The sequence below is a fragment of the Lepisma saccharinum genome, chromosome 24 (genome assembly GCF_977018435.1).
Source record: "Lepisma saccharinum chromosome 24, izLepSacc3.1, whole genome shotgun sequence".
Classification (NCBI taxonomy): Eukaryota; Metazoa; Arthropoda; class Insecta; order Zygentoma; family Lepismatidae; genus Lepisma; species Lepisma saccharinum.
The window spans coordinates 52520989-52540569 of record NC_139252.1 but is presented as its reverse complement, the minus strand read 5'-3'; the positions used below and the strand labels follow the sequence as shown (position 1 = coordinate 52540569).

At 41.3% G+C, this 19581-nt stretch overlaps 1 protein-coding gene across 1 annotated transcript in view; it reads right to left on the bottom strand.

The window, feature by feature from the left end:
• Nucleotides 1–18082, bottom strand: part of LOC145978013 (uncharacterized) — a 37622-nt gene extending 19540 nt beyond the window's left edge. The window contains exon 1 of the mRNA XM_083110391.1: nucleotides 17174–18082. Within this exon, the coding sequence (XP_082966517.1) occupies nucleotides 17174–17834 (661 nt within the window). The 5' untranslated portion in view covers nucleotides 17835–18082. The remainder of the gene's footprint in view (nucleotides 1–17173) is intronic.
• Between the last annotated feature and the right edge of the window lie 1499 nt (nucleotides 18083–19581).

Below are 19581 nucleotides of genomic sequence, written 5' to 3'. Positions count from 1 at the left end.
AGTATCCAAGGGGGGGCTTAGGGGCTCGAGTCCCCCAAAAGTTTTCGGTTTACACTAGATAAAATGAGATTTTTTGTTTCTTGTGGTGTCAAATAAAATAATGTGACGTTAATTTAAGGAGAGAAATAATTATAGAGGCAAGACGGAGAATATTCCATAACCCTGTTATTGGTAACAGCTCGTATCCAAGGTGGGAATCAGGGGCTCAAACCCCCCTTTAGAAAATTTTCAGTTTACGCTAGATATAAAATTAGTTTTTGGCTTCTTGAATAATATGGTGATAATTTGAGAGATAATTATCTAGGCAAGACGGAGAATGTTCTATAACCCTGTTATTAATAATAGCGCGTACCCAAGGTAGGGATCAGGTGGCTCGAGCCCCCCCCCCCGCTCCCCAAGGAAATTTTTCAGTTTACACTGATAAAATTAGGTTATTGACTTCTTGAATAATGTGACGATAATTTAAGGAGAGGAATAATTATTGAGACAAGACGGAGAATGTTTATAACCCTATTATTGTTAATGGCACGTATCTAAGGTGGGGATCAGGCGTTCGAGCCCTCCCCCTCCTATAGGAAATTGTTTTGTTTACACTAGATAAAATTACGTAGGTTTTTGGCTTCTTGAATAATGTGATAATAATTTGAGATATATAATTATCGACGCTAGACGGAGAATGTTCTATAACCCTGTTATTGTTAATAGTGCGTATCCAAGGTGGGCATCAGGTGTCTCGAGCCCCCTCCCTCAATTTTTTCAGTTTACACGAGATAAAATTAGGTTCTTGTCTTCTTCAATAATGTGACGATAATTTAAGGAGATAAATAATTATCGAGGCAAGACGGAGAATGTTCTATAACCCTGATATTGTTTATAACGCGTATCCAAGGTGGGGATCGTAACTCGTGCCCCCCCTCCCCCCCACCAGGAAATTTTTCAGTTTACACTAGATAAAATTAGGTTGTTGTCTTCTTGAATAATGTGACGTTAATTTTAGGAGAGAAATACTTATTAAGGCCAGACGGAGAATGTTCTATAACCCTGCTGTTGATAACATTCCACGTAAACTTTTCTTACGCTTTCGGTGTTGTCGTAGCGAACTTAAACTCTATGTACAGACTTGTCAGCATTTGGAAGCTGCACAACAAATGTAACGCCACACGTAGGGCGATTCGGATTCATTGTAATTTTTTAATCTCTATAAAGCGCGAGAGGGAACGTTCTTGAAAAAGAGAAGGAGTCGAACTACTGGCAATATTTACGAATCGTTTTATCTGCGGAACGTTCTAGAATATAATGAGGATATTAATACGCGGCTTCAATTTCCCGGTTGATCTGTACAACAGAATAGGTGGAGACTTCTGAGGTAAGTATGACAATTCATACAGTCGATTAGTGATCAGTCAGTGTCCATTGGTTGTTTTATAAGTTCTAGTGATTCGAAAATGAAATGGAATAAATACCGTAAAGTAACGAAGTCTACTACTAGTTCCAGTTCGGTCCCAAAGCTAAAGACATTGACGACAGCGGAACGTCGAGTAGTGCTACGAGTAGTTCGGGTCGAAAGACGAAGAGATCGAAGGTCTCTTTCTCTAAAATGAATATTTCGGCAGTATCGGGCTGGGCATTGGAGCGATTTATTAAAAAAGAAATAAGCTGCACAGATCTACTAAAAATTAAAGTTTTGTGTCATGATTTGGTTGTTCCAAGACCAAATTTTGTGTATGCAGTCCGAGAATTTCATGGCATAAAAAAATACTTTCGTTTAAGGCTACTGGGTTCGACACACACTCAACAGACAATTTTGAACACTTGCGAGTGCTTAGGCCTGAATATGAACAATTTGGTGGGTTTCAGCTTTTATAAGAGCTGCAAACATGGGAGGACAAGACACATCTCGAGTTGTCGAGTGGATTGTGCATTCCGTGCATGTGTAACACCTTCGTAAAAATACTTCTGGTACATAGATGTTTTGATGCCTGAGGAGAAGAAATGGATAAACACACACACTGAGATGGTTCCGGCACACAATGTTAATGCATGGAAACAGAGGAGTTGAGTGGTAGAAAATGTCCCGATTTCACGTTCTGATTAAAATGACAGCCTTAAACAGTGGCGACGATTTAGGAGATAGTTGCTCCCCATTCTTTTGCCTCCGCACTATCACACTATGGCCTCTTAATGCTTGTCCCCTTGTCCACCCCGCCCCCCACATTTTGGAACCCAATTGCCACCACTGACCTTAAGCATACAATTGTGACTACAGGGGGGGGGAGGCAGGAACGCCCCCCTATTCTCGTTCGACAATTTCTCTCTCTCTTATCTGCTCCCAGTAAAACGACAAAAATAAATAAGTAAATGAATGCTCTTTTAGCCAAAATATGCATTTTTGTGTCGTATGTAACGGAATAATAAATATGATTGCCCCGGGAAAATATGATTTACCCCTCCATCTTTACTATTGCGCCGTCACTAGCTACAACATATTTTGATTTCTATTGTTCCCACATATTTATTTTAATTTTAGTATTGTGAATCATATTCCACTGTGTTACCTCACGTACCCCCCACACACACGTACGATATCAGTTGTAAGTTTTAGACTAAGCTTGCAAAATGTCCACTTATATCTTTGTATTCTTGAGCCATTTTTTAAAAAAAAAAATCATTTTGCCCTTTCTTCTGGACTATTTCATAACAATGTTTTCCCACTGGAAGCCCCTTTGCAGATCGAGATCCGGGGCTATAGCCTTCCCAAGCCACCGTCCCCTCCAAATACTCTCTCGGCTTCGTGAAAGAAAAATATATGTATTTCTACGAAATATTAATTTGACTTGACAGTTTCTTTTTTTCGAACAGGAATGTTTTAAATTTTAATAGCTTATAAATTTACGCTAGCAATTTTGAGTAAAGGTTTTGCGTAACCCCAAAAGTACATTTAGAGACTGCAAGGTCAACTCTCAACATTTCAGATATATTAATAATTTTCATCACAACGTCTAGTAATAATTATATGTTACTTCAATAACCTCCTCGCACATGTTTCTCGCATATTAAAACATATATGCCATTTTCTGTTCATTTCCTTGTAATGCTGACCTTCGTGGCGAAGTGGTTAGCACAACGCTTTACGATGCCAAGAGCCCCCAGGTTCGAATCCCCGCCCGGGCATGGGTCTTTCCTTTCTTCAATTTCATCATATCATCACGCATCCTCATCTTTGCGATTAGCCATATGTGACAGATAAGCGAAGTAAAATAAACTAAGTCTATTAATCAATTATTTTTTAAACTCTTTAACTCTTCTTTAGCATGCAACGTTTTTGTTAAAATTATATTACAATTTGTAAAATGACGAAATTCTAAAGGAGAACACGCAACTTTCTTTGTAGCGCATGGGTCAGAAAGTTTCAATGGATTTTCAGAATACATTTTTTCACATGTACTTTGCCCCCTTTTAAAAGTAGCGCGTTTTCAATTATGTTACTAATCATTAAAAGGATGCCTCAATACCATCTTGGAGGATGACAATTAATATTTTCCCCCTCCTAAAAGTAATAATATGCCTTCGCTCTCTGAATGTCCCATATAAATGCTAGGGGCCGTCTGCTTCAGCCGAGCTTACTGCTTCCCCGGTGACGTCACGCGTTCGTGCAAGATCGGCAATCTTCGGATGGCTTTACCTAATCTCTATATTCCTTGGATTTAACCTGAGAGTGTGTTTTGTACTTCGGAAAAATGGGCACGGTATCATACTTATTTTATTGTGATTTCGATATTGTTTTATTCTCAGTTCGTGAGATGCAGTAAATTATGTTTGTGCCGGACTAGGATTGACAAGCTGCTTGTGAAGAGATCAACAGGTAATAATAGCTAATGAAATAGATGGGTTGATTGAAGTTACGAAAACGTTGAAATCGTTTATGAAGTTTCGTGTAAAAAACACAAGTTCTGACGAGTGACGCACATAAGTTGAGACAGACGCGTGTGGTTTGTGACCCTAACTTCCGACTTTCAAGAAAGTTCTCGGCTGTGGGTTCATTTGAAAGGGTATTGGTTTGGTAGCCCCACTTAGACCGTGGAAAGCGATACTGTTGGATTGATGAACATGATGAAAGTTTTGCCGTTGTGCACGTCGTACTCGTAAGAAGCATCGATACGGGTTATATCAACACCTGGAATAACTCCATATTCCTGAAGAAACAAAAATGGATGCGCTAAAATCATAGGCGTAGCTAGAACTTTATATTTGGATGTGCACAAAGAAAAAAAATGAGGTCTTGTACATTTTTAATAGCATATTTTGCAACACAATCACGTGGCTCTTTAACTGCACTGATGTTTGTAAAGGAATATAAATTCACTAAATGACAGTGTTGAAAATTTCTGAATATATGTAGTATAAAAAAATCAAATTGCATAGAAATTACACAGACACAAAATGTTCATAAATGTTACAAACAAATACATCAAAATACACGTCATCTATAACAAGAGACGTCTCTCAAAAGGTACAATGTTCTTAAACTCATCAATAACTTCATTTACATCAATACACTAAGCTTTTTCCTGTTCCACAAATAGCAAGAGCAGGGCTTCCAATCTATCCTGCTTCTGAGTTGCTCTTAATTTAGTTTTAACTTGGGTAAGCTTGGAGAAAGTTCTCTCTCACACGTGCAGCTTGTGACAGGTATAGAAGAAAAGCGCTGTTGTACAGAGTAGAATGCAGTAAATATCTTCTTTCTCCAATGACATCAAAAAATCGAAAAACTACAGACACTCGTTTCATCAGCGACAATGCACACGTTTGTGCCACGTAATGACATTTTCAACTTCTTACAAACTGCCGCTTATTTTCTCTCTTATTGAAATATCTGTCTTCAATTCTCTTTGATAAAGCAGCCCATTAGGGTTTGCCTAGGCACACCCGGCACACCCCGTAGCTACGCCATTGGCTAAAATATGTACCAGCTAGAATGAAAGAGTCGTTACGCACTGCTCAATTTCGAAATCTTGGAGTTGTATGTTTATTTCGCGTCGCTTTTTCTGTCACTTTTGGCTAATCGTGGCGATGAGGATGAATAATGATTATATGAAACTGTTGAAGGAATACACACGAAGAATGTGCATTCCGCCAAGGCAGCTCTAAAAATATGCTCGTTGTGTGCTTTTGTACAGCGAATCTCTTTGCAGACCACCTAACTAACAGGGAGATGCAGTTGTATTGAAGCCCATAAATCCATTTCTGAAAGAAAAGAAAGTGGAGGCGACTGCCCCTCCCCCTCCTACTTTTGGCCACTTTTGTCCCAAGCCTTGTCTGCCAAGAGAAAGTAAACTGTCCTTGCCCCTCAATTTTGGCACCCATTCCCGCTAATGAGTGGAAATACGTACCTAGGTATCGTGATGTATGCAGGCCCGTAGCTAGAGGGGGGGGCAGGGGGGGCAACTGCCCCCCCTGAGAGCATGCTTTGCCCCCCCTGTGAAAAATACAGAACACATTCCTACCTGGAATTCTTACTAATTTTTACATTTATATCCTGTATTACTCTTACAACACGAAGGTGTGTCGGATTCCGTATAATGTCGTATCAGGATTGAGGGGATTCCCTTCCAGATTCAGATTTCGGAAAATGATTTCGCAATTTTCATTATCTAGAACAGTTGTGACACTTTGAGTAGTCTTGTATTAAAAATGTCTAATGTATTTGGATGTTTTTTTTTCTCGAATGTGTTGCTATGAAGTTTGAACTGCATAATTTCATAATTTTTTTGTTTCCCAAGTCTACCTTTTGGTAATAGCGAGAGAGAGGGAGTGGATATTTGATTTGTGTTACTTAGCATTGCTTTTCTGCCACACCCAGCTAATCGTGGAGATGAGTGATGACGTGAAATTGATGAAGAGACACTCACAAACAGTGCTGCAACCACAAGGGAGCAGGGGCATTGTCGTCCCCCCCCCCAATCTTGGAGGGAAGTCCAATCTAGGGGGCAAACATTGAAGTAAAGAAACATGACTAGCAGAATCTAAGAATAACAGGACAAATGGATACTCAAGATGGAATAAGTTTTCAAGTGTTTCTTGCATTTTTCTTCCAGACGGCTAAGGGCACTTACAGGGGGCACAGAGTGGCAATTGCCATCCCGATTTCAAATTTTATACAAATAAAAGTACATTTCGTAAAATTTTCTTGCTCGCTTCGCTCGCAAGCATAATATCTACTATTCTTATCGTCCGTAGTGCAGAGCCGCAGCTAGGGGTCAGCGGGAGTCAACTCTGGGCCAAAACGATCTAAATGAATAAAAAAATGTTAGAGAGATTCCCATCGCGCCCAGTGAAATTATTTGCGCCCAATTAAATCAATATTGTTTTCAGTTTGCAAATATTTGGATCTAAAGATTTTCCTGCTTGCTTCGATCCCAATATGATTATTTTCTGTAATACATTCTAAATTACCTGAGAGAGAAGTAAGGCCAGATATATATTTCAGATTGTTGTCGCACATTTGAGAGACAATTTGGCGGATGAATTGATCATGTAATGTATTTAAATAATATATATATATTAAAGAAACTTTGAATACGTACACAATTTAGAGTTAACATGTTGCATATGTATTTTCTTATTTTATGTCGCTCCATGTTGCATATGTGTAAAAAATATGTTGTACATGAAAGTTACGTGTCATATGTGCAAAAAGAATAATGTTAGTCATGCATATTCTGTCTTTCAAAAATACAGTTTGTGTGCTTGTTTTCCATTATTAGTTAATATTTCAAATTATTTGTTCAAACACAAATGCTTTAGCATCGACTTGTACCCCCTTTTGCATGATTTACGACAATAATATGGTCCTTTTAATGCTACTATTGTTACTACCACTACCACCACTATATTACTATTATTATAATTGGCATGTTTGTCCTGGTACTTGACCCCTCTCCATATAAAGATTTGTGGTTTCGCCTCTGTTCACAAAGAACATTCATGCCCAGGCTCTAACCTGGAACCCCTGGCTTCGTAGTGTGTTATGTAACCATCCCACCATGGAGGTCGGCTAGTGGAAGATGTAGGACAGCTTACTGGCTCAAATTATTATCAAACACGATGAAAATGTGATAGTGTTTCACATTTATTATTTCGGTTAGAAAGCGATAAAATTTGTAGTGTGAGACGGGTTACACTAAGCTACTTATGAAATATAAATATGAATTTCAAATCTTATGAATCATTTCTCTATGCAAACGCATTAAATATGATAAGCAACATAGGTGTGTGTCATGATATCCATTTTATAAAGGGAAAGTTAAGTTTTAACCCTGACTGTTTGCATGATATCGTTTCCATAGCATGTTATATACAGGGTGATTCTAAAGGTAGGGTACAAACGAAAACCACAGATACCTCCCATGAAATAGAGACGAAAGTGCCCCTTCCACTTTGCTGAGAGATGCCTCCGTGAGGAGCTAGACAACGCCGAAAACGTGTGAAAATGAACTTCACACCACTGTACAGCCAGTACCAGTGAAGATAGAAAGGCGGAACAAAAGAAGTCAAAAGGAACGCCAAAGTCGCCCATCCGAAAAACACCAGGCGGCAGCTGCGCAACGCATGCGCATGGGGTTCCACAAAGGAAATAGGAGTGTCCCGCAAGACAAGTGAAAGGAAAGGGTAGCGATCGACAACAGTAGGGACAAAAGAAGCAAGAAACACACCGAGAATGCAAGCAAAGTGGAGTGGTGGGGTCCGTACGACACTCCAGCAGCCTTTCGCCCCCTCCCACCCAGCGATGTGCCTCCGGCTTCATTTCTAAGAGGCTGATTGGGCCCCATCACGACGTTTGTAACAACGTCTGTACGAGGAACGTGGTCCTTTCTGTACGTGCACCTTTCATTGGCAATAAGCTCCTGTGCCCGTAGTTGCTGTGTTTGTCCTACTGGCGCACGACCTCTGTGTGACATCCCCTCGGTGCTGCTACGGGGAATCCCTCGTCCCGCATTTGTTGTCTCCTTGGCAGGTACCATTCCCCGTCCGGTCCTCTTTCTCTTTTGTTGCACCATGCTTTGTTCTTGCTGCGGTGTCTCTACACTGTGTTTGGGGACTCCCCGTGCGCTGCACCGCCAGCGCCGCCATTTCTGCACCGAACCATGTACGCGTCTGTTGCCTGTCGAGTGTCACGGACCACTTTGCTTGCATTCTCGGTGTGTTTCTTCGTCCTACGTCGTCCTCCCGTGGTTCTGCAACCTCGCACTACTTTTCTCGACTGCACTGCTTCAGTCATGGTGTTTTTTTCCTGCTGTCCAATTGTTACATCATGCTTCATTGCTTCTTTTGTCCCTACTGTTGTCGATCGCTACCCTTTCCTTTCACTTGTCTTGCGGGACACTCCTATTTCCTTTGTGGAACCCCATGCGCATGCGTTGCGCAGCTGCCGCCTGGTGTTTTTCGGATGGGCGACTTTGGTGTTCCTTTTGACTTCTTTTGTTCCGCCTTTCTATCTTCACTGGTACTGGCTGTACAGCGGTGTGAAGTTCATTTTCACACGTTTTCGGCGTTGTCTAGCTCCTCACGGAGGCATCTCTCAGCAAAGTGGAAGGGGCACTTTCGTCTCTATTTCATGGGAGGTATCTGTGGTTTTCGTTTGTACCCTACCTTTAGAATCACCCTGTATATTGCTCTCAAGAATTTTAAACGGCAGTAAAAATAAATTACATTTGCAACTGCGAAGCTTACAATGGGATTGCATACATTAAGGTCATAAGATGCCATATTTCGATTGCTTGTAACATCGAAAAAAGAATTAGACGAGTAAATAGTCATTGATAAAAGTTGCCTTCCTTGATGTCCTGTACACACTGTGAAAATTTTCGATGTTATCAGGCGGCACCCTATGAATATAGGTTCAAGAAAATGACAAGGAGAAAAAAAGCTGCAGTGAAATAAATAGGATTGAAAATCTCAAATTATTTTCTATTTATTTTCTTATATTTATAATATTACATTGTGTCTGTAGCAGACGTTGTCTGTTAAAGTACCTCATGCACAACCTAATTTTTTGACAAATAATTATGTCAACTCTTCTGCTATGGAGTGGATTCTCCTAATTTTGTTCATATATCTTAAGCCATTCTGTGACTGGCAGAAATCAGTATCAGCATAAAAAACCCTGATATTTTGGGTTTGTACGCTTCTGCTCAAAAAGTGGTGGTGATAAGTGACCCAGAGACCTCGCTTTTTCGGAAATGGGGTAAGGCGAAGGAGGCCCCTTAGATCATTTGGTTTCGTACCTTAGTCATTAAGGAAGGTATTTTTTCATAACATAAAGAGGATACAACATTTCCCTCTATAAAACTTGATATGAAATAGGAATGATGACACTGTAATCCAAGAAGTCATTGATCAATCAAAGGATTCTTATTTAATTTGTCGGGTGTCAAACACATGTATTTCAATGACACAATATTTTGCAAAATGGTTAACGTAACCAGTAGGCAAACAATGTCTGTAGTTATGCAAGTCTCTCCCCTTTGAAGCAAATAGGAGCCATGTTTTAGCATGTAGGCCTACAAAAAATTATACAAATTTTTACACAATTCATCCAAGTGTAGATAACATGTAACCATTATTATTTAATTAATTCGATTTTTCTTGCATAACACAACATAATGGTGGTGTTAGATTCTCGTTAGATTCCTTTATGTGTAAAAATATTGCATACTGGAAATTAGACTACATTATGAAGCACAATTCATAAAGGACTTCCTTAATCAGTTCTGCAGAGAAGCCCAAAGTTACATATTAATCGTCTATTAACATTATTGACATGTAAATATAAAGTAGATAAAATCCCAATTAGCCTATATACTGTATGTTAAACTTCATCTTTGTATTCTTTGTTAGTCCGAAAGGTCATTATCGAAATATTGTTATTTGATGTTGCTCGAACTTTTGTATGTTCATTGGATTTTCAAGATATCATCCCTTTCCTGTTACCATAGAATAGTTAGAACCTAACCTAACTAGTCTATGCTGTTACTTATCACTTTTGGAGGAGGGGGGCAAGCGCCCCTCTGTACCCTGCTATATCTGCCAATGCAACACAATATATTAAAAATTTGCCCCCTCTAGGATTGACTTTGCCCCCCCCTAATAAGAAATCCTGGCTACGGGCCTGGATGTATGTCTTCAGAAATTGTCGGTGGTGCATTTGGGAACGTGTTCGAGGGGAGGGGGAGTCCATTTGACAAGTAACTATTTAGATTACGCAGATGCAAGCCATAATTGCAGTATGTGCTGAGGTTTTTGCGTGAAGGGTGTATTGTAGATATAGAAGATAACATGGCCAATGAAATACTACTATTCGTTGCGGTTCGGTCCAGAAGAGAAACTGTTATATTAGTATCCCCAGCAGCTGGGTAATAACGATGTAACACAGTTTTATGTAAAAGTGTTGTTAGCACGTCGCCATATACAAAACCTTGGAATATTTGTAGTTTTCTTTTTCAGCATCATTCTCCATCAATTTGGTAAAGGGGGGGGGGGCAATTGTAACTATGACAATGACTGATGATTTTATTACAAATCGTTCACAAGAGAACGCCCTTGTCCAGGCCAGGATTCGAACCCGTAACTTCAGTTCTGAGATGAGTCGACCACTTACCGAGCTCGGACATCAGTGACAAAGCGACAATCGGGTCTGTCCTGTTTCACTTCACTTCTGCAATCTTGTGTTCTGACGTCAGACGAGGAATGCCTACGAGGTTAGGTTAGGCCTGTTAGGTTAGCTTAGTATTATTTAGGCTAAGGGAACGAAACCTAGCTAGTCTAATCTAACAATGTAGGCATTTATCCTAAAATTAAAAACTTTTCTTCCGTGACGTCAGAACACAGTGTTGCTCGAGTGTTGTGCGATAAGTGAAACCCACGACAATGGGCGTCGCGGAGTAATCAGCGCATGCGCAACACTCTACGATGACAGAGGTCTCACATTCGAATCCCGTGTTAAAGCATGCATGTATCATTCTGTTTGTCGCATTATACCATTCATCCTTATCGTTGCGGTCAAATCAAGAGGCAGGAAAGCGACGTCAAAAGACGTAAACACACAAAGTGACAGCCAATACTGTGCCAGGAGGATGTAGTGGGGTTATAATTTCCATTTTTTAAAAACGAGAAATGCAGGAAAAGCTGGTTATATACGACTGAGTGACGAAATAAAGGAGGCCATATCTCCCCTTATACGAGCTTGAAGTGAAAATTATTAGATGAGGGAAATGGGGGGGTTGCTGATATGGTTTATCATAACGACGGTAATATACTTGGGGTGGGGTAGCCGGGAATATAAACATCACCTCCCTCCCCCTAACCATAAGCACTACACTTAACGCGATTCCTAGGCCGCTCTTCACAATTTGCATAACTGCTCCCCCCCTCCCTCATAGATTGTCTTGTCACGGTATCCAGTGACACCGTTCGATATTAATCATTTTTGTTTATTGATTCATATTATGTTTAAATGTAAAGTGTAAGGTTTGGTTTATTTTGTGGAAAGATTTGTATCCGAGCCAGACGTCGGGAGTTGGGAGACGGGTTTTTATGAGTGACAGCCGAACTGTCAATACGGCAAAGTACTTGGCATATTTGCACCAACACGGGTCGTCACGGAGAAAGGGAAGACTTATTTTCGTCGGGACCAACTGAGAATTCGCTGCGGGAGGCCGAAACTATTTTTCATGGATGACCAGGATAATCAGCTGGAGCCCAAGTTAGCAAGAACAGAGGACGCGCCTTGTGACCGCATTTCGAGACAATGGACAGAGGTCATTTCCATCTCTTCGGAAACCCAAGCCAAGCCACTCTAACGTGTTTTCCAACGGACAATTTTGAATCTTATATAAATCTGCAGTACTTCGAGTTCAACACACAGTTTTTACCCGGATTTTGTAGAAAGAGCATCTCCGCGCTACACTCTCGCGTGACTATTGTTTTGTCTCCGTGGACTTTGTTTTTCTTGCGTACTGTGAGCGAATTGCCGATAGAGAGTTACCAGTGTGCGCTTTATTTGGTGAAGCATTACGCGGTGGTTTGTTTTTACCAAGCGTGGACTACCATGAAAATGGGCGGCTAAAAAGATAGGGAAGGCATGCCGTCGCCTTCCCCGACGCCTGCAACGATTCACCGCCACCATCCGGTGAGGCCGACGCCGATGACCGACGACCGACACACAAAGCACTGCGAAGCCCAACATTGCCTGACGCCCAGAAGGACGTTTCCAGATCGACGTCCAACCGAAGCCCGTTATCAGAGAGATATGATTCCAGGACGACGTTTGATTGATGCCCGACACATTAGAGAGATTCCGGACCGACGCGTGACCATGTGCAGCCCACGCTTCTGAGAACAGAGACACGCGACGTTCTATGAAAGTGAAAGTGCCCAATGTCGTCGCAATGATCCTTCGCCGCGTTCTACCTCGAAGAACATTTTCGCCGCAAAGGAACCTTGTGCAAACCCCGCATCCAGGAAAGATGAACGATCACGCGATGTAGCAGAGTCCGGTAGAGTATTCTTCAGATGGTCTATGTCCATGTAAGCATGTATTGTTTGTATCAACGCCGTACCGTACGAAGTCTCATTTATTTGCAAAGTGACTCAGGAACCTCGAACCTAATATATTTTTTAGTAATGTTATATAAAAGGTCATTTCATGTTCATATGTAATAATTTGATTGTCGGCACTCAGAATTAGAAGCTCCATTCCATTACGTTAATTTTTAGTATAAATTGTCAAAGTGTGCTCCATTTTTGTGTAACCGACCGCCCCGTCGCGTCAATTAGCTTGTCAATAGTTGACCCGTTAGTCCTTTTTATTTGTGGAAAGCGTATTTTATATTGCAAGGTCGTGCGCGTGCAGTATTATTTATTGCATTGTGGTTTTTGATGTAATTTTTGCTCGCGCCGACGATTGATTTGTGTATTCCGGCAGCTGGAGCCGGTTAAGTTTTGCATCACTATGTAATGGTGTATTTGTTCTCAATGGACGAGAGAGGTTTGTGTGTATTACCCCCTCCGAGAAACATGGTAAATGTCGTGCTTACGACTTGATGTGCGCGCTCACTCGAACGAAAGGTTTAACCACGCCGACCCAATTGTTTTAGATAACTGCTTTCCGAGGGCTGGCGCATATTTGATCTAAAAGAGCACAGGAGCGGGCAGACTAATGACCTAAATTCACGTAAGGGTTCAAACAAAAAGGGAATGGTATGTTGATCAGATCCATGATTTGTATCTATATTCACATGTAAAATACCTCAGAAGTACGAATGAGAGAGAGAGAGTGATTGAGGAGGCGATGTAAACAGTTCGTTGATTCCAATATGTTTTTGTTGATAGAATATATTCACATTCTTACCGTTCGTCAGTGTTATTATTTGATGTTTTTTCAGGTGTATATATATAATGCTATTATTGTCCGAGTCTACATATCTAAGGTAAACAAAACAGTTTAACATTAAAAGGTATTTATCTCCGCCTCGCATTAGTACGACAATAAACGACCGTCTCAGTACCGAACTAAAAAAAACCTGGACCGTAAGTAAGTCACGACCGGTTTCCCGTATCCATAATGACGTCTGGCCCCCGTGCCGGCGTATGAATGATAAGTCATTCCGGGAACCGTGACTGCACTTATTACAGTCTTATAACGAACGCCGTATCGCTAATGTCAGTGCAATTCCAAAGTTATACCGTTCAAAGCAGAGGCGTCTCGTGAATGTATGCGGTGCATGTTGCGCATGCGTCAATTGTGGTAAAAGGACAGCTTGCTCTGCGACGACATTCATGAGCATTTCTACATTCTAATTTCTTCATACAGGAGAAGTATTTATTTTACACGAGAGCGCTGAACTAAGTTTATATTACATTTCTTGGATCTGAAGTGACGCATGCATCAATTGTGGGAAAATAATTATTACTTTCTTTCACTTCAGATCCAAGAAATGTAATATAAACTTAGTTCAGCGCTCTCGTGTAAAATAAATACTTCTCCTATATGAAGAAATTAGAATGTAGAAATGCTCATGAATGTCGTCGCAGAGAAAGCTGTCCTTTTTCCCCATAATTGATGCATGCGTTCACGAGATGCCTCTGGTTCAAAGTGATCTAGAGACTGTTTAAATAAAAAGAACATTTGGTCATACGTGTAACCACATTCCGACCCTTATTTTCACTCTAGCCGTTCCTTGGGCCATCAAATAGTCCTTCCAATGAACCCACATTTAACCGTCTTCTCGGCAGAACCGAGTAGCTATCGCCTTTCGGTGAAAACAATACAGCCACGACATAAGACACAGGATTCCATTCGCCAGCTGAAGCGGTGCATTTTGGGAAGGTTTGGTGAGTACTGACATTTTTATTCATCTTCTATTCTGCATGCCCCAATGTCATGGACATCCACAAGGTGGGGAAATGGGATAATGTTTACAGGCTCCTGCGCTGACAGAAGTTTAAGTTAGTCGATAATTTATAGTTCCTGTGCGTAAAATTAATGTAGATCTCTACGTTGGAGTTTTAGCACTTCGTAGTGTAGAGCAGCTTATTTCATTGCATTCATTTGTCATGTTTAATCTTGTAATGAAATAGTTGTTTTCTGTTAATCTAGATATCTAATCGTATAATACGTACATATCTGGTTATAGTCGACGCGCTAGCTTCGTTAACGACCGGCTGGCTTTGGAGTCCACGGAGCGCGCCCACCAGCTGCAACAATCACATTCAACGCACAGTGTTGCCACACAACGCCACCTTGTCCCTCCCCCGCACTAGCACCTTCCCACGGTATCCACATTGAAGTTGTAAACTACGGCAACAGCGTATCCGCAGTCATGTGACTGAGACTCCACGTGGAGTAGACGAGCAGGATGACAGCTGCGTCCATTGGCTGAAGGTTGAGTGTGATTGGACGAAAACAACTCGCCCGCTGTTTAACCCCACCCACGTCCGTGGCGGCGGCTTCCTTTAGTTCTTGGGCGTTAACGAAGTAAACGCGTTGACTTTATGCAATCTGTGGAAATAATAGTTCAGTTTTACATGAAGTATTATGTACACTGACCGGCAATAAAAATGGGACACCTAGATCCTGAAATACTCGCTTTCCTGTAAGGCGGTATGTGTGTTGCCTAACTCTACGGCGGTGATAGAAGTTACCATTGAAAATTTGCTATTAAAAGCCACTTATCGCTGTAGTTAGGCAACACACACAACGCCTTGCAGGAGTCTTTCAGGATCTGAGTGTCCCATTGCTATTGCTGGTGACTGTTCAGTCATGGACACTACTCGGTTGTAATGATACCATTGAAAATCAGTTGTGTAGTTACAAGTCAGAAGTGTCCGTGACTGTATATGCGTGCATCAAGGCGTGTGTGTATGTGTGTTTGCAACTACGTTTGTATGTGAAACTTTTGGTCCACCTTGGAAGAAATCCTGTGGGTGTCCATGTCCAATGCTGTTGCTGTTTAATTAAATAACCTTTAAACAGGCAGTAGTTTTAGTGTAACTATTTGCGCCGTTTCCCATTTTGTTCAATTTTCTCCTCCATCTTAGAAAAAAACTGTTAGGTTAGGCAGTTAGGTATGGGAAATTACCATATTCACAATGGGTGCGTGAGTTATAACTAATGTGTCTAAAATCATTGTTAATAAGGATTAGTGTTTCGTTGATATCGTGTCATTCTAAAGAATGAAGGGATCTGAACCAGTTGTTTATGCAATTAATTGCTGGGGTGATGTAAATTGGTCATCATTCATCCTTGATGAGACCACTCGTCATTAACATGGCGAGTTATCGCTTGGCAATGCGAAAGGTACAAAATTACTAAAGAACTAGACTACAGAAAAGACAATGGTCACTCGTTGGGTTTTATGAACCGTTGAACCTGAATCATGGCCGGGTGTAGGATAATTACCTGTCTATCTGAAGTCTTTAGCTGAATCAAAATAGCGAAGTCCTCTGTAAGCTTCTCTCTTATGCTGACCAAAGCGTCCTTCCACTTCTCACCTACTGCCTTGCTGACCACCTTCTCCCTCTCAACTCAATCCCAAAAGTCAGTCCCCCCTCAGCTTGTCTCACCTCTATATTCCTAGCCCATCGAGCTCTTCCTCAATGCCGAATCGTGTTTCTTATAATTGCTACCATGCAAACCGCCGACTCCATAACCAGAAGTATTACCTGTTTCCTGAATGCTCAGGAGGTTTGCATAGCACAACACAATGCATTGTAAACATGCCTAAGAGGCTTGAGACAGCTGAGAAAAACAAGTGAATGCCCTGGTCAACATGAAGCGTTCAGAGAGACTTAATAAAATAAACATACAATCTTAGGGATTGTTACGATATATGATTTACCGTACTGTGCAACTGATTGAATCGGTGACGCGAAAATTGCGCAATAAGATTGAAAAAACGTAACGCCTACACCAAAATCTTTGTAAAATTCACGTTTGAACATACTTAAAAACTTTGGATGTAGCTTTAGAAACAGTCAATCTGCACGAGAGGGAAAGGAATCACAAAAATTAGATGGTAGCCATGTATCATTGCCACATATGAGAGGATATTATCCAGAAGTTACCAATAGTTACTCATTTCTGTTTTGAGGGTATGAAAATTCAAGTTGAGGATATGACAACATTGCTGGAACGTAACGGAAAAATAACGAGCGACTAGCCAAAGCTAGATCAGCTTGGAGATATATATGCTAACAGCACCAAACCTGACCTGCCTAACCTATCCGCGTATGCATCCAATAGCAGCAGAAATAAACATCTGAATAGGTTAGGCAAGTTAAGTTTTGTTTGTTTATGCTATTAGATGCATGCGTGAGTAAGGTTTGGCAGGTCAGGTTTAGTGCTGTTAGCATATATATATCTCAAAGCTGCTCTCCATGGCAGAGTGGTTATAACAGCGCGCTACGGCGCCAGGGGTCCCTGGTTCGAATCCCGGCCTGGGCATGTGTTTCCTTTGGGTTCATCAATTTCATCATAGCCTATCATCACTTATCCTCATCTTCGCGATTAGCCAAAAATGGAAGAAAAGCGGAGTAAAACAAACCAAATCAATAAAACAATATATCTTTCAAATTGCTATAGTTGTCTATAGCCGCTCATGCAAAATAGACTCACCTGGATTCTCAGTGATTATCAACTCTGAACAAGGATCTCCAGAAACATCCAACCGTAGATCATAAGGCCTCACTCCGCTACACATAGGAACTTGCACTGGACTTGCCCATCTGCTATACAACACCTCGTCACTGCAGAAACGTATGCACTGTTTCAATGTGAGTTTGAACTGATAGTAGATGTCGGACAGAAGTTTCGCTTCTTCAAAAGTCATTTGCCCAGCGTAATACTTTTGCTTGACTAAAGGCATGAGGTAAGTTCTCATGTAACCGCCGAACGCATCGGTCAATGCAATTTCCATGATGTCCCTAACTCTATCACTCGTTCGCTTTCTGATAGTATCTCTGCTAACCCTCATGTACTCCACAAGTGGATTCACGAAGTTTTCCTTATCAGCGTTCAACAGAATTTCTTTCGTTCTTACCGAACTCCCTTGTTCCATGATGATCCTGAATGTCGATATGTTCACGGGCCTTGGTATCAGAGTTTGGAAGGCAATGCGAGCATCTAGCAAGAGAAGTCCTTCAGATTTCCAGCACGTTGTTCTCAAATCTTCTTCTGTGAATAAGGCTGTTCCAACCACTGCAAAATCACGCGCTTCCAACTTTCTTGATTCGGATTTCGTGCTCAGATATAATATTAAAATTACAAGTATCGTCATCACCGAAAAATATGTACAAAATCTTCACTTTCATTTACCAATCTCGTAAGTTCTTGTCCACAAAGCTGAAGTGAACAAGTTTTCCTCTCTCTTTGAGAAATAATAATCATCGTTTCGATCGAAGTTCGATATATCTTCGAAATTGTGAAAATTACTTGATTGCGAATTGTATTACAATGGCATGACAAAGATTTATGGATTAATAGATGGATATAATTTCACATAGATCGAACATGGAACATGGTGTATAAATATGGTTAGATACGGGAATCATAATAAATCAAGGTTATTAGAAGCATAGGACTAAATCAGATGACTTACTTCCATAGACAGAATTAATACTCGCATACAGCGCCAACTGCTAGGCTAATCGAATGATTCAAGGGCGTGTAAGGAATGATGTATTTGAAAGGTACTTAAATATCAATCTCTTCCTTGTAGTACAACTTGGAAAAGCATTATCGCAGTCTATCAAAGCTTTAGACCTACAGCTAGGCCAATCTCCTCTGCGGTGTATGTTCTGTGTCTTTTTCATGCGTGTCCGTGTATAACCTCGTTTTTTTTTATCAAAGGCGTGTTACTTTTAGTTCGTTGATGTGTTCTGCTTTGCTCTAGATATGGAGTTCATCCCTGTAACATTCGTTGGAATCCAGACATTGTTCTTTTATTGGGTTGGTGCGAATGAAATGTCCGGCCCAGGTGCGTCATTGCCAAAGTTCAAAAAAATCAAAACTACAATACCTGGTTAATCAAAATAGTCGCCGTCTGCAGCCACACACTTTTGTCATCGCTTAGCCAACAAGTGGATTCCATGGCGAAAGAAGTCTGGAGTCTGCGACGCAAAAAACTCCTGAACGGCATGTTGCACCGCCCGATCATCAGCGAAGGTCTTCCCTGTCAGGAAGTGATCAAGATGCCGGAAGTGATGGTAGTCAGTGCGAGAGAGGTCGGGAGAATATGCTGGATGAGGAAGGGTTTCATATTGCAACTCATGGAGAGCCTGCACCGTCTTTTGCGCGACATGTGGGCGAGCATTGTCGTGCAACATGAGGACACCATGTCTGTGGACCATTGCTGGATGCTTGTGGAGAAGTTTGCGGTGCATTTCATGGAGTTCAGCACTGTAGCGATCTGCATTGATGGTTTCACCGCGCCTGAGAAAGACATGATGGATCACACCCACCATAGACCACCATACCAGCAACAACACCTTCCGTGGGTGGAGAGGTGGTTTCGTAAACCGCCCTGGACATTGATCACGATCCAACCATTGTCCTGATCGTTTACGATTGTCATAGCAGATCCATTTTTCATCTGAAATGACAATCCGATGCAGGAAACCATCCCGGTTATTCCTTACACTCAAAGAACTGCACACCTCCAGACGGCGAGTCTTGTTGACCGGTGTCAAATCATGTGGTGCCCATGAGTCCAACTTTTTCACTTTACCGATCACACGGAGCCGCCGAACGACAGTGGTATGGTGTATGCCTAACTCGTCTGCAATGGCACGAACACTTTTCCGAGGGTCCGCTTCAACGGCGTTCCTGAGGAGCTCATCCGAACATGATGTTGGTCGATGGCCAAGGGGGTCATTTTGCAATGCTGTGTCACCGGAACGAAATTTGACAAACCAGCGGCGAATGGTGCGTTCATTTACCATTCCTGGCCCAAATGCACTGTTATCGTTTTTGGTGGCTTGCTGATCAGAATGTTCCAGTTTGAATTCGTAAAGACAAATCACTCG